Genomic DNA, 13,771 nt, shown 5'->3' with positions numbered 1-13,771 from the left:
CCTTTAAAGGCATAAAGGGTATGCTTCTCCCCTCTCTCACACTACTGCCATTTAAAAAATCATCCATTTCAAACCACTGAAGACTCCCGACGGGCCCCGCGGTACCGCACCACCACTCCCGACGGGCCCGGCGGCGCCTGACTACCACTGCCAACGGACCGCGCGGCGCAGGACTAGGAAGACGCTGGTGGCGGCGGCGGCCGCAGAACGGAACAAGGAACCCATCCTGCGCGTGCTGCGGCTGTGCGCGGTGGCCGCGTGCTCGAGCTGGCCTCGGGCTCTGGCCAGCACACGGCCCACTTCGGGCGGGCCTTCCCCCACGCCGAGTGGCAGCCGAACCACGTGGATCGGAGCTGCCTGGACAGCATCCTGGCCACTACTCAGGCCCAGGGACTATCCAACGTGAAGGCCCCGCTGTACCTGGACGTGAGGTGGGATCGGGAGCAGTGGGGCGGGATCCTGCCGCAATCTCTGGATCTGCTACTCTGCATCAACATGAGCCGCATCAGCCCCCTGAGCTGCACCGAGGGGCTCTTCAGCGCAGCAGGATACCTGCTCAAAGGCAAGGCGCTCCTCATCACCTATGGGCCCTGTGCCATCAACGGGAGGATTTCTCCCCAGAGTAACGTGGACTTTGACCTGACCGTCAGATGCAGGAACCCAGAGTGGGGGCTGCGGGATACAGCCCTTCTGGAGGACCTGGGCCAGGCCAGTGGGCTGCTCCTGGAGAGGATGGTGGACATGCCAGCCAACAACAAGTGCCTAATTTTCTGGAAAGAGTAACCCCCTTCTCCGCCATGCCTGTGTCCCTGGGACAAACCCAGACCACCAGGCCCTGCCAGACTATGGGGACTGGCCCTCCCCACACTGGGGATTCTTAGCCAATGGCCACAGGGCTGCTGAGAGCCTGGGAATAAAGTGTTTCCTGCTGTCCAAAAAAAAAAAAAAAAAAACCCAAAACCACTGAAAACATTTTATAATAGGATTTAGCTTTATCTTACCCCATCCCCTAACCGTCATTTCTCATATTCCCTATGTCTCTGGATTCCTATTTTAGTTACATCAATAAGCATATTTACATATTATGACAAAAATACTGTTCATGCAGGAGCAAAGTTGTGACATGACGTCTTCATAAAGGATATTGTGCTAAGTTACTGCTTTGCTTCCCATTTTCTTTGTATACAGATCTGAAGAGATTTCCTGGAAACCACCCTTGCACTGTGCGGTGTTTGTTGAAAAAATGTTTGGAAGATTGACTTTTCCACAACTGCTTTTTGCTAGCATCCTTGGAATTGCTGGAGGAATATATATTTATCAACCAATATTTGAACAGTATTCCAGAGATCAGAAGGAATTAAAAGAAAAGTTGAAATTGGTACAAGACTCAGAAGAGAAGAAAAGTTAATACTACATGGAGTCGAACTGTAATTGCTTAAAGTTCCATTGAAATTATACATTGACTATAAATAATCTAGTAAAAAGTTATCAAATGTATTTTAATTGTAAATAAATCATAGATAATGATTTTAAATTAGTTTTGAAACTAGCACTGTCAATTTTAATGTTTCCTGTATTTTTATTTGCCATTTTATGTCTTTTCACCAGGACAGATTAGTACTTTTAAGCAAAAATAAATGTCTTAAGGAATATTTTATTTCCTAGTTGAAGCTCCTTTTTTCTGGGAATGCGGCCTATGAATTGGCAGTCTAGACTGTATAAACTAGCTGGGAATGTTGTTTATAGTTGTGTTTGTAGATGAAATTAACCAAGTTAACTTCAGGCAGGATACCCCTCAGTTAGCCTATAATTAGCCTGCTTTAATATACTTTAGAAGTCTTTCAATCCCAGCCCTTTCTCATTCCAGGCAGAATGGAAGAGTAAATTGAGAATTGGGGTGGCTCAGATCAAATGGAGGTTTTTGAGAAGGTAGGTGGTGTCACATAGGGTGGCAAACATGCCACAGCTCTGTTTACTTAACCCACTCAGCAAATTTGCATTATAATGGTGGTCAGGGAGGAGTTAATTTATTATGAAGCTATTCACATAGTTAAAGGGTTTTTTGGAAATCGCTAAGAACCGATATTACTTTAACAATGAAAGCTTAAATGTAACCACATATGTACAAAATGCTTTAAATCACCTCATTTCTTATTATTGATTTTTTTGAAAAGTAAATTCATTGTAACTTAATCTAAACTATGTTGAGACCAGCATAGGTAATTAAAAAAAAAAGTGAATAAAAAATTACAGAGTAGTACATGTTCACCTCATTAAGAAAACCCAAACAATACAGAATGAACAAAGTGAAAATTACTGTTTTTCAGTATACATTGATTTAATTAGCACCTTTAATAGTTTGAGCTTTTGAGACTGTTTTTCTTCTATGCACACTGAAAAATATATGTAAATTTAAAACACATACCAAGTATCTACTGTGTGACAGGCTTGGCTTGTCTGTCGGTAGACTGGGGTTCTGTTCTGTGTGTCTTCTCATTGTGGGCCCCAGGCTCAAGGAGTAGCCCCTGTCTGGGATATGACAGAGTTTAGGATTAAGAGAGAGAGAGACTGAAAGGAAACATGAATTGTAAATGCCTGCTCAGTTGTGGCAAATATTTCCTCAGAGTCTGCTGGTTTAGAGCATGTCACAAGGTCCTGCCCAAAGGTGAGGCCAGGGACAAAGACTCTTCCCACAGGATACACAGTCAAGTGTATTCCTGCCTGTGACCATAGGCAAGAATATATAATCCTGTTATCCAAGGAATGATAATCCTATTTAACATCATGTGAAATTGAACTGCTTTTTTTTTTTTTTTTTAAATTTCCAATCTGGCAGAGATTTATGATCTATAATAGTTTTGTTTTTTAAAATTAACTAATTTATTTTTGGCTGTGTTGGGTCTTCGTTTCTGTGTGAGGGCTTTCTCTAGTTGCGGCAAGTGGGGGCCACTCTTCATCGTGGTGCGTGGGCCTCTCACTGTCGCAGCCTCTCTTGTTGCGGAGCACAGGCTCCAGACACGCAGGCTCAGTAATTGTGGCTCACGGGCCTAGTTGCTCCGCAGCATGTGGGATCTTCCCAGACCAGGGCTTGAACCCGTGTCCCCTGCATTAGCAGGCAGATTCCCAACCACTGCGCCACCAGGGAAGCCCTTGAACTGCTTTTGATCCTCCTTTTGAGAAGGATGGGTTTGTCAGTTTGGTAGTCACATACCAAGTGCCAGAGAATGAGTTGTTTTTTGTTTTTTGTTTTTTCCAGTAAAGGTACTGCAGCCATTCAAATCAAAGCCACAGTGAGATGCTGCTTCACATACACTAGGATGACTACAGTCAAAAAGGGGAAATAATGAGTGTTGACAAGGATGTGGAGAAGTTGAAACCCTCGTATATTGCTGGTGAGGATATAAAACAGTGCAGCTGCTGTGAAAGTTTGGAAGTTCCTCAAAAAGATAAACATAGTGATACCATATGACCCAGCAATTTTGCTTTTAGACATATGTCCCAGAGTAGTGAAAACATATGTCTACACAAAAATTTGTAAATGAATGCTCATAGAATCATTATTATAATAGTGAAAAAGTGAAAATAACCCAAGTGTCTCAGCCAGTGAAGGGATAAACATATTGTGGTATATCCACACAATGGAATATTACTCAGCTATAACAAGGAATGAAATACTGATACCTGCTACAACATGAATAAACTTTGAAAACATGAAAGAAGCTGAGCACAACAGGCCATATATTGTATGATTCTATATGACGTGTCCAGAATAGGCAAATGTGTAGAAACAAAGTGTATTAGTAGTTCCCAGGGACTAAGGGGAAGGAGGGATAGGGATTGACTGCTAATGGTTATAGTTACTTTTTAGGACGATGAAAATATTTTGGAACTAGATAGTGGTGATCAATGACAGCTTTGTGAATATATTAAAAACCACTGAATTGTACACTTTAAAGCTTTATTGTATGGGATTATATCTCAACAAAACGGTCAGAGAAAAAAAAAACCACTGCATCCAGAATAGCAGCTGCAGTTGAGGTAGTCCATTGTTTCCTGCCATAATCCATCTAGTATGTGTGTGTGGTGTAGAATATACATAACGTAAAATTTACTGTTTTTACCATTTTTAAGTATACATTTCAGTGGCATGAAATATATTCACATTGTTGTGTGACCACCATCACCATCCGTCCCTAGAACTTTTTCTGTTTAGTTTTTGCAGGGCGCAGAGAGGTGAATTGAATGGTGATATAGAGAGGAACCCCCCCCCCCCCATATACTTCATATCTTTGAAGGTGGCATTAACGTCTGCAATTTTTTGCATGAATTGCTTCTAATTTACTATTGGAGCCAGGGAAAGCAGATTTAGGGGCTTTCAGTTGGTCCTTTCTACCATAACGATGTGGTATGGACTGAGTGCTTTTCCCCATTCATATGTTGAAGCCCTGATCCCCAATGTGAGGGTATTTGGAGGTAGGGCCTTTGGGTGGTAATTAGGTCATGAGGGTGGAGCCCTTATCAATGGGATTAGTTCCCTTATAAGAAAAGATACAAGAGAGATGCTCTCTCTCTCTCTTGCCCATGTGAGGATACAGCAAGAAGGTGGCTGTCTGCAAATCAGGAAGAAGGCCTCATCATACACTGAATCTGCCAGCACCTTGATCTTGGACACCATAGCCTTCAGAACTGTGAGAAAAAAAATACCTGTTTTTTAAACCACTCATTTAATGGTGTTTTTTTTAATAGCAGTCTGAGCAGACTAAGGCAGGGGCTCTTCCTTTAAGGTCAGTGTGAGGTTTCTGCCAGCTACTGAGTATATGTATGTATCCTATGGAATGTACCCTATGGAATGACAGAGTGGATCCTGTAAAACAAATTTGGGCCAAACCTGCATTTATCTTATCACCCCCACAAGCCCCCACTCTAAACTGAGGGACTGTGGTAGCATTTAGAGCCTCCTTGTACCAGTTTCAGCTCAGATCTTGCGGACATTAAAGTCTGAATTCCTCTTTCCCCAAGGCACATTTATCCTGGGTGAAGGCCTTGGTCTCTTGGTAGGAGCAGAGGAAAGTTTATGATATAATTCTTGTGGCATTGGTATAATTCTTGTGGTATTCACCTTCCTCAGGTGAATACAGCTTCTTCAGTCATTGGCTCTAAGTCTGTGAAATGACTTAAATCAGGAAGCTGGTGAAAGACCATGATTGCCATTGTGGAGACTGACAGGCTTCTGCTCACTAGTTCTTGATTTTCTTTTAAAAATATTTGAGTCAAGAAACACCCCTTCTCTCCTCAAAACAAAAACACCCCGTCTATCTTTTCCTTCAGAACACCATGACCTATAAGCCACCATCACAGATCTCTGTGGGTCAAGACACCCTGGTTGCACCCCAGCCTGGCTTCCCATTATAGCACTTATGGCCTGCCATCTGTTCTTTGCCATTTGGGCATTCTTTTGTTTCTAACTGATACTCAGGAGTCCTGTTGCAGCAGCATCTTCCGTCAGTCTCAGCTCATAAAGGACGTCCACCATTGTGCTTTTCCGAGGTGTCAGTGGCCTCCTCACCAGTGCCTCAGTGAAAGGAGTATCATCAGGGCCTTCCCAGGTAACATAATCAGGTGGTGGTTCTGCAGTCTCATCACAAATCCATTCTAACTCCAAGATCAGGAGGGCAAGATAGGGAGAATAAGAGACTTAAAGGGGTAAAGCCTAGACAATGGTAGATTTTCAAGGGGGCCACTAGACTCGATCCTATGGGATTTCCTGAAGAGAATTCTAAAAGTTTTTTAGATATTATTTTGAAATAATTTCAGACTTAAAGAAAAAGTGCAAAAATAGTACAAAGAATTTTCATATACCTGTTACCCAGATTCCACAAATGTTAACATTTAACCACAGTTGCTTTAATCTCTATATATGTGTGTGTATGTCTATGCACACACACACATTATTGTTTTTCTAAACCCTTTGAGAACAATAAGTTGCCCGTGTGATTCCCTTTTACCCCTAAATATTTCAGTGTGCAATTCCTAAAAACAAGGATATTCTCATTTATAATTATAGTATAATAATCAAAATCAGGAAGTTAAGATTGACAGGATATTATTATCTCATCTCAGATTTCATCCAAATTCTACCAAGTCCCATTAATGTCCTTTAGAGCAAGACAAAATTTTTTTTCTGGTCTGGGAACTAATTCAGGATTACGTATGAGTTTAGTTGTCATGATTCTTTGGTTTCATTTATTCTCATTCCTTAGTCATTGCCTTTCATGATCTTGAAATTTTTAAAGAATACTGGTCTGTTTTGTAAAATTTCCCTTAATTTGGGTTTGTTTAATGCTTCCTCATGATTAGACAGATTCAGGTTTTACCTTTTTGGTAGGAATACTGCAGAAATGATCTGTCAGTATGATTCACAGATTCCTATTTTGTTCAGTGAGTTACAATCTATTACTGTCACCAGCGCTAGCCACATGATTTGTGGGGCTTAGTGCAGAATGAAGATGCACAGCCCTGGGTGAGGATGAGAAAGTCAATCTCCTCTTCTCATGGACCCACCACTCCAACCCATGGTGAATGTGCACCCGCCCAGGGATTGCAGCCTCTATGCTGGGGTGCTCTTTATTCCTGGGTGGTGGTGGCAGGAGCCCCCTGCTGCGTGGCACATAGAATGTACTGTGGTGCTACCAGACTACAGCAGTGATACCTGCCTTCTTGCCTGCCCCATGGTGCCATGGGGCATGGGCTCAACCCTGATCCCTTCTGCTCTCACACCCAGGCTCCTGGCCAGGTGGAAGGTGATGGCGGAATGTGGGCCTCCCCCAGCCAAGGTGACTTAGTCACTGCCCTGGAGTAAGGTAGTGAATGCAAGGCTGGGTAGGGCCCAGGGGACCAGGGAGTGAGGAGTGGGCAGTGGCAGGAGTCAGAGCCATGTGTTTGCAGAGGCTTCAAGCCTCCAGCATCCTCCATTGTGCCATCAGATTTCACATAAAACACAAATTCAAGGGTAAAATTATTAAGAATTTTAAGACAGTGACTGCAGAGCATTAAAATTCTGAGTGCAGGGCCCTGTGTGATATTCTAGTTGCATACCCATGAAGACAACCCTGACAATCACTACATGTTCAAATTGTCCCAGATTTGGCTGGTTGGAGTCCTTTCAAGCTGGCTTCTGTATTCTTTTTTTTTTTTTTTTTTTTTTTTATAAATGTTTATTTCAAATATGAAATGTAATGTTTAAGCATTTTCTGAAAATAATTTTGTAGTTTAACAAGTGTAAAATAAGACTTCTTAAAAAAGTTTACAACTAGGTATAAAATACTCAAGAATATACTTTGACATTCACAATGGACATTTTTGAAAAGTAAGTTTTGTTAATGTAGCTTATAAACAAAAATATATTGACAGTCCCAGTTAAAATAAGCAAGCTCTTAGCTGAGGAATAATCCTCCCTCAGATGGGTCCTGTTTCCCTTTGTTATGTCCTTGTCATTCTCTGAGTACTTCTTTACTTTCTGGCTCATCCTTTTCTTAGACCAAGCTTTGACTCTAGGAGTTTGGTTCTTTTTTAAAAATTGAAACAAAATTCACATAACACATTTTAAAGCATACATTTCTGTGGCATTTAGTACATTCACAATGTTGTGAAACTATCACTTCTGTCGAGTTCCAGGACATTTTCATCACCCCAAAAGGATGATGTGCAGTAAACAGTCATTCCCTATTCCTCTTCCCCGCAGCCCTGGCAACCAGTCTGCTTTCTGTCTCTATGGATTTACCTTTTCTGGATGTTTCATATAAATAGAATCATACAGTATGTGACCTTCTGGGACTAGCTTCTTTTACTTAGTATACTTTCGAGTTTCATTCATGTTGTAACAAGTATTAGTGCCTCACTCCTTTTTGTGACCAAGTAATATTCCATTGTATGGGTATACCACAATTTCTTTATCCATTCATCGATTAATGGATATTTAGATTGTTTCCACCTTTTGGAACCTTTTGGAGTAGTGCTGCTATGAACATTTGTGTACAAGTATTTGTTTGAATACCTGTTTTCAATTCTTTTGGCATATTTCTAGGAATAAACTTGTTGGGACATATGGCGATTCTCTGTTTAACTTTTTGAAGAACTGCCAAACTGTTTCCCAGAGTGACTACATCATTTTACATTCCCTTCAGCAACGTATAAAGGTTCCAGTTTCTCTATATCTCGCTAACACTTGTTATTTGTCTTTTCTTTTCTTTCTTTTTTTTTTTTTTTAAATCTATTTATTTATTTTTGGCTGTGTTGGGTCTTCGTTTCTGTGTGAGGGCTTTCTCTAGTTGCGGAAAGCGGGGGCCACTCTTCATCGCGGTGCACGGGCCTCTCACTGTCACGGCCTCTCCCGTTGCGGAGCACAGGCTCTAGACGCGCAGGCTCAGTAGTTGTGGCTCACGGGCTTAGTTGCTCCACGGCATGTGGGATCTTCCCAGACCAGGGATTGAACCCGTGTCCCCTGCATTGGCAGGCAGATTCTTAACCACTGCGCCACCAGGGAAGCCCTGTCTTTTCTTTTTTTAAAAAAAAGTTATGGCCTACCTAGTGGGTATGAAGTAGTATCTCATTATGGTTTTGATTTGCGTTTCCCTAATGACTAATGCCATTGAACATCTTTTCATGTGGTTGTTGGCCACTTTTATATCCTCTTTGGAGAGATGTCTATTTTAGTCCTTTGCCTGCTTTTTAATTGGATTGTCTTTTTGTGGTTGAGTTGTAAGAGCTCTTTATATATTCTGACACTATATTCTTATCAGGTATATGGTTTGCAAATATTTTCTCCCATTCTGTGGATTGTGTTTTCACTCTCTTGAGAGTATCCTTTGATGTGAACAAATTCTAAATTTTGATTAAGTATAATACAGTTTTCTTTTGTTGCTTATGCTTATGCTATCACATGTAAGAAACCATTGCCAGATCCAAGGTCATGAAGATTTCTGCCTATGTTTTCTTCTATGAGTTTTATAGTTTTAGTTCTTATGATTTAGGTCTTTGATCTATTTTGAGTTAATTTTTATATATGGTGTGAGGAAAGGGTCCAACTTCACTCTTTTACATGTGAATATCTGTTCTCCCAGCACCATGTGTTGAAGAGACTGTTCTTTCCCCATCAAATGGTCTTGGTACTCTTTTTGAAAATCAGTTGGCTATAGATTTATGGGCTCATTTCTGGACCCTCAAGTCCATTCCACTCATCTATATCTCTGTCTTTATGCCAATACCACACTGTTTTGATTACTGCACTTTTGTATTAAGTTTTGAAATCAGGAAGTGTGAATTAACTTTATTCTTTTTCAGGATTTTTTTGGGGGCTATTTGGAGTCCTTTGCAATTTCCTGTGAATTTTAGCATCAGCTTTTCCTTTTCTGCAAAAATAATGTTGAATTTGATAGGGATTGCATTGAATCTACAGATTGCTTTGAGGAGTATTGCCATCTTTACAATATTATGTCTTCCAATCCAACAACATGGTATATCTTTTCATTTATTTAAGTCTTCTTTAATTTCTTGCAGTAGTGTTTTGTAGTTTTTAGTGTATAAACCTACATCTCCTAAGTATTTTATTCTTTTTGTTGCTATTATAAACAGGATTTTTTTTAAAAAGTTCCTTTTTTGATTGTTCATTCCCAGTGTATAGAAATACAACTGATTTTTGTGTATTGATCTTGCAACCTGCATCTTTGCATATTTCATTTATTAGCGCTAATAGTTTTTTTGTAGATTCTTTAGGACTTTATATATAAAAGATCATGTCTTTGGTTCCTTTTATTGGAAAAGGGTATTTAGAAATCAAGATCTGAGTGCTAAGTGTGTTCATAGCTACTATGATATACTTGCTTCTAGGACCTCTTAGCAGATGGAGCTGGAAAATATATACTTAATACATATCTATACATAACTTTATTTCTCCATATTAAAAATCATGAGTTTGTACTGATACCTCCAATTTCAGTCCTATTAATGTGACTGGAGCTGGGACTCTGCATGTTTCAAGCAGCAGCCTGCAGTGTCAGAGAAGCTCCAGAGCTGGAAGCAAGAGGTGTACTGTGACCAGTTCTGTGGCTGGAGTAAGAAGTGGTGTGGGGAGGATTTTGAACTGGTGCACAAGATGGGTTTAATATACTTAGTTTCTGTAATAACTTTCTCTCCTTGTTTTCCTCTGGACACACTTTTCTCAAATTCCTTTTTGGATTTCCTCTGCCCATGCCTTAAATACTGAGTGATCCTCTGGGTTCTGCACCAAGCCCCCTCTTTGCCCTCTCAGCACATTTTCTAGACTAGCTCATTGCCTCTCATGTCTTTGAGTCCCCTTGGTAATAGCTCCAGTTCACGTCTTCTGTGCTTCAGACCAACTTATCCAACTACATACTAAACAGTTTCACTTGGATGTTCTGCTGGTGCTGGTATGTCAGAGTTGAAATGTCCTAAACTTGTTTATTATTGCCTGTTTCACTCTCCTTCCCTGTTGCTTTCTTCCTTTTGCTCAGGGGTTCCTAGTTGCCCAAACCAGAAATCTGGGCATCTCCATGGATTCCTCCCTCTTCTTCACCCCCTACAGCAAAGTCTTCCTCTTTTTTTTTTTTTTTAATTAATTAATTTTTATTTTTGGCTGTGCTGGGTCTTCGTTGCTGCACACGGGCTTTCTCTAGTTGCGGCGAGCGGGGGGCTACTCTTCGTTGCGGTGCATGGGCTTCTCACTGCGGTGGCTTCTCTTGCAGCAGAGCACAGGGTCTAGGTGTGCGGGCTTCAGTAGTTGTGGCGCATGGACTTAGTTGCTCCGTGGCATGTGGGATCCTCCCGGAACAGGGATTGAACCCGTGTCCCCTGCGTTGGCAGGTGGATTCTTAACCACTGCGCCTCCAGGAAAGTCCCTAACAAAGTCGTCTTGATTCACTCTCTTAAGTATCTCAAATCTGTCCATTCATCTTCATTCTCAGGACCACTGCCTTAAACCAGATCACTGTTATCCCTCACTTGGACTTCAGCGTGCTAATTGGCCTCCCCAGCCCATTCTTCGCCTTATAGCCATTAAGAAAATGGGTTCTAAGTTCTGGTCCTGGCTTTGCCACTTATTAGCTATATGAACTTGGGTTGCTTAATCCCTTTAAGGCTCAGTTTCCTCATCTGTAATATGGGGACAAGAATAGTGCTTATTTTATAGGGCAATTGTGAGAAGTAAATGAGGTGATATATGTAAAGTTCTTAGCATATTGGCTGATTCAGAGTAAATGGTCAATAAATGTTAGCTAATATTATTATAAGCATTCCAGGGTTCTTCATATTCCAGCCTCTGCTCATTTCTGCAGTTTCTTTGATTGCTTTCTTCCACTCAGTTTTTCAGCTCTCCGAACTTCTTTCAGTTGCTCCAATATCTCATTCTCGCCTCCAGACCATTCCTCTGCTCTCTTTCCTAAAATTCTCTCCTCTCTCACTTTCCCCTCTTATTCATCCTTCTGAATCTATACATCACTGTCTCTGGGAAGTCTTGACTTGGTGTCACTTATCTGTGTTCCAGTTACACTCTTTAACTTCCCTTATCAAGAATCGTATCTCACTGCACTGGAGTTAACTTGGTTTCTCTGAGGGCAGGATCCCTGAGAGCAGGGACCAATTTACCTCGTTCACTATTGCCTCTCCTGTACCTAACACAGTGCTTGACTCACTGAATGAAATGAATGAATGGGTGATGACGAATGGGCCACAGCATCGCTATTTTCTGATCTCCTGCCTGGTAAACTCCGGTGACAGCCCTGCCTGGCTGCAGGAGTGGGGAGGGCTGAAGGGGGAGCTCTCCTTATATGAGCCATTAGCGGTTGCTGCATTGTTGGCCCCCCAGATCTTAGCTGATCAATGACTCCCAAGACTTCCTTTACACATGAGCATCGGGCTACTTTTCCTGTCCTAACTTCCATCAGCAACAGTTTGATGGCCTTTCTCTTCCCTGGGAAACATCCCTTGAAAGCATCACCCTATGGTGAAATCTGTTATCCCTAACTTTGAGATGACTGTGTTATATTTGGAACTATTAAATTGAATGTATATTCAATATTTGGCAATTTCATACGGTTCATCCTATATGTGAATCTGAGAAGCTAATTGTACTGTAGTGCAAACTGTGAGTAGTTATAGACTGAAAGAATGATGGAGTTGGGCAGGTCGCCCTGAGACAGCTGGAATTTGTGGTGCAAGAAGAATCAGTGAGATAGAACAGATAGTAAGAGACAGTAGACTAGGGCTTCCAGTCATTTTCTTTTGCTTAGAAGTAGAATTATTTGGTTCAGAAGTGCTTTGCCTGAAAGCCCACGGGGCAGGCCCAAAAGCCACTGTTCAGACCCCCAGGCCACTGGAGGAGAATTTGGCTGCCTCTCAGTGGGAACCTGGTGGCCCCGACAGCCACAGGTCCAAGCGGCCCCCACAAAACCGTCGGCACTGAGAGAAGGAAGCCGCTGGGGGGCAGCAAAGGCTCGCAGATTTCTCCTTACAGGGGCTACAAGTGCTGTATTTTGCTTTTTTTTTTTTTTTTTTTTAACGAATTGCTCTAATCCTCGGAAATTTAACTGAGAGCGATTTTATAATCTGAACTAGACTGTAAGAGTAGAGACCCCGTTTGTCATTTCCTTCCAGAAATATATTTTTTCCTGCCAGAATTCTACTACTCTCCCCCCGCCCCCCCTTCCCACGGTCATTTTCAAGAATCCCAGAGCTTTCTCTCACTCCAGGAAGGCCATGTCCAGGCCCCCCGAGTGAGGAGCTGGCGGGGCGGGATGGACAGTGGCGGAGCCGGATGCCCAGCGCGGATCCGGTCCCTGGGGAGCCGGACCAAGGGGGCACTGTGAGCTGGAGCGCCCCCGGGCCTCAGGAACCGCGCGCAGGGCTGACTTTGCAGCCGCTCAGCACCTCTGGCTGCAAGGTGGACACACCGACCTGCTGCCCTGGAAAACACCTTTAGAAAATGGCTTTTAGGGGAGCAGATTTGGCGAGAGGCACCAAACTATACCTTGCAGTGCCCGATCCCGTGGCAGTTTGTAAGTGTCACCACTGTGTCTCAGAACGAAAACAACCCCCTAAGGTTTCGCGCCTTCCAGGAAGCGGCAGTGGAGACCCAACTTGGACTAAAAAGAGGCGAATGGGGCCTTTGCTTGGCAGGTGCGGCGGGGCTGGGGGCGGCGCGCGGGGAGGGCGCCTGCAAAGCGCTCTCGCCGAGTTGGGCGGGGGTGCTCGCCGAGGTGACAGGAGGAAGCGGGAGGTGGAGGGTGGAGAGGAGGTCCCGCCCCCACCTCGCTCTCCTTTACGGGAAGTGATGTGGGGCCCGACGGAAAATACCCGCCGAGGACCCAAAAAAGGCCGTCAGCGGGTGGACGCGGCGCGCGCAGAAGGAGCGGCGTGGGGACCGCGGGCGGAGCAGGTGAGGCGGCGGGCGCGGGCGGGGGAGGCGCGCTCAGGCCCGGGGCTCCGGGAGGCTCCAGTCACCCCGCGGGGCTGAGCGACGGAGCGGGCGGGCGCAGGGTCTGGCCCTGGGGCGGGGGGTGGAGCTGCAGCTCCTTCTCTCCCCGCCTGTGGGCAACTGAGCCCACCAGAAAAGCTGCTTTGCTTCTCCCAGGCCCTCAGCACAGACCCCGCGATGACAGTGACGGGGGTGGGGTCAGCTTGGGCGAGGTGCTGATTAGGTGGAGTCCCAGGTTGGGACGGGGCTGAGGTCACCTCCGGGCGGCATCCAGGTGCGAGGCTC

General features: G+C 43.6%; 3 protein-coding genes, 1 long non-coding RNA gene and 1 pseudogene across 6 annotated transcripts in view; 4 read left to right on the top strand and 1 right to left on the bottom strand.

The window, feature by feature from the left end:
• The window catches only part of CCPG1 (cell cycle progression 1), a 64,747-nt gene extending 63,455 nt beyond the window's left edge, over positions 1-1,292 (top strand). Inside the window, exon 11 of the mRNA XM_082388090.1 lies at positions 1,189-1,292. Coding sequence (XP_082244216.1) covers positions 1,189-1,259 — 71 coding nt within the window. The 3' untranslated portion in view covers positions 1,260-1,292. The remainder of the gene's footprint in view (positions 1-1,188) is intronic.
• Positions 1-13,771, bottom strand: part of LOC309626870 — a 604,516-nt gene that overhangs the window by 45,914 nt on the left and 544,831 nt on the right. The gene's annotated exons all lie outside the window — the stretch shown is intronic.
• On the top strand, positions 56-970 carry LOC309626899 (methyltransferase-like 26 pseudogene; annotated as a pseudogene). The gene has a single exon. The product of its transcript is annotated as a methyltransferase-like 26 pseudogene (transcript).
• On the top strand, positions 1,244-1,657 carry PIGBOS1 (PIGB opposite strand 1; the record flags this gene model as incomplete). The annotated part of the gene is made up of 1 exon (XM_082388207.1): positions 1,244-1,657. One exon carries the CDS (start codon positions 1,244-1,246, stop codon positions 1,406-1,408), a length of 165 nt encoding a protein of 54 aa, XP_082244333.1. The 3' UTR covers positions 1,409-1,657.
• Positions 13,290-13,771, top strand: part of RAB27A (RAB27A, member RAS oncogene family) — a 70,737-nt gene continuing 70,255 nt past the window's right edge. Inside the window, exon 1 of one of the 2 annotated variants that reach the window (XM_082388190.1) lies at positions 13,290-13,447. The gene's annotated coding sequence lies outside the window, so the exon portion shown is untranslated. The remainder of the gene's footprint in view (positions 13,448-13,771) is intronic. The other variant, XM_082388189.1, reaches the window with a different exon arrangement.

Source organism: Balaenoptera borealis (assembly GCF_965194805.1).
Source record: "Balaenoptera borealis genome assembly, chromosome: 3".
Lineage (NCBI taxonomy): Eukaryota > Metazoa > Chordata > Mammalia > Artiodactyla > Balaenopteridae > Balaenoptera > Balaenoptera borealis.
This window is presented reverse-complemented; position numbering and strand designations above follow the sequence as displayed.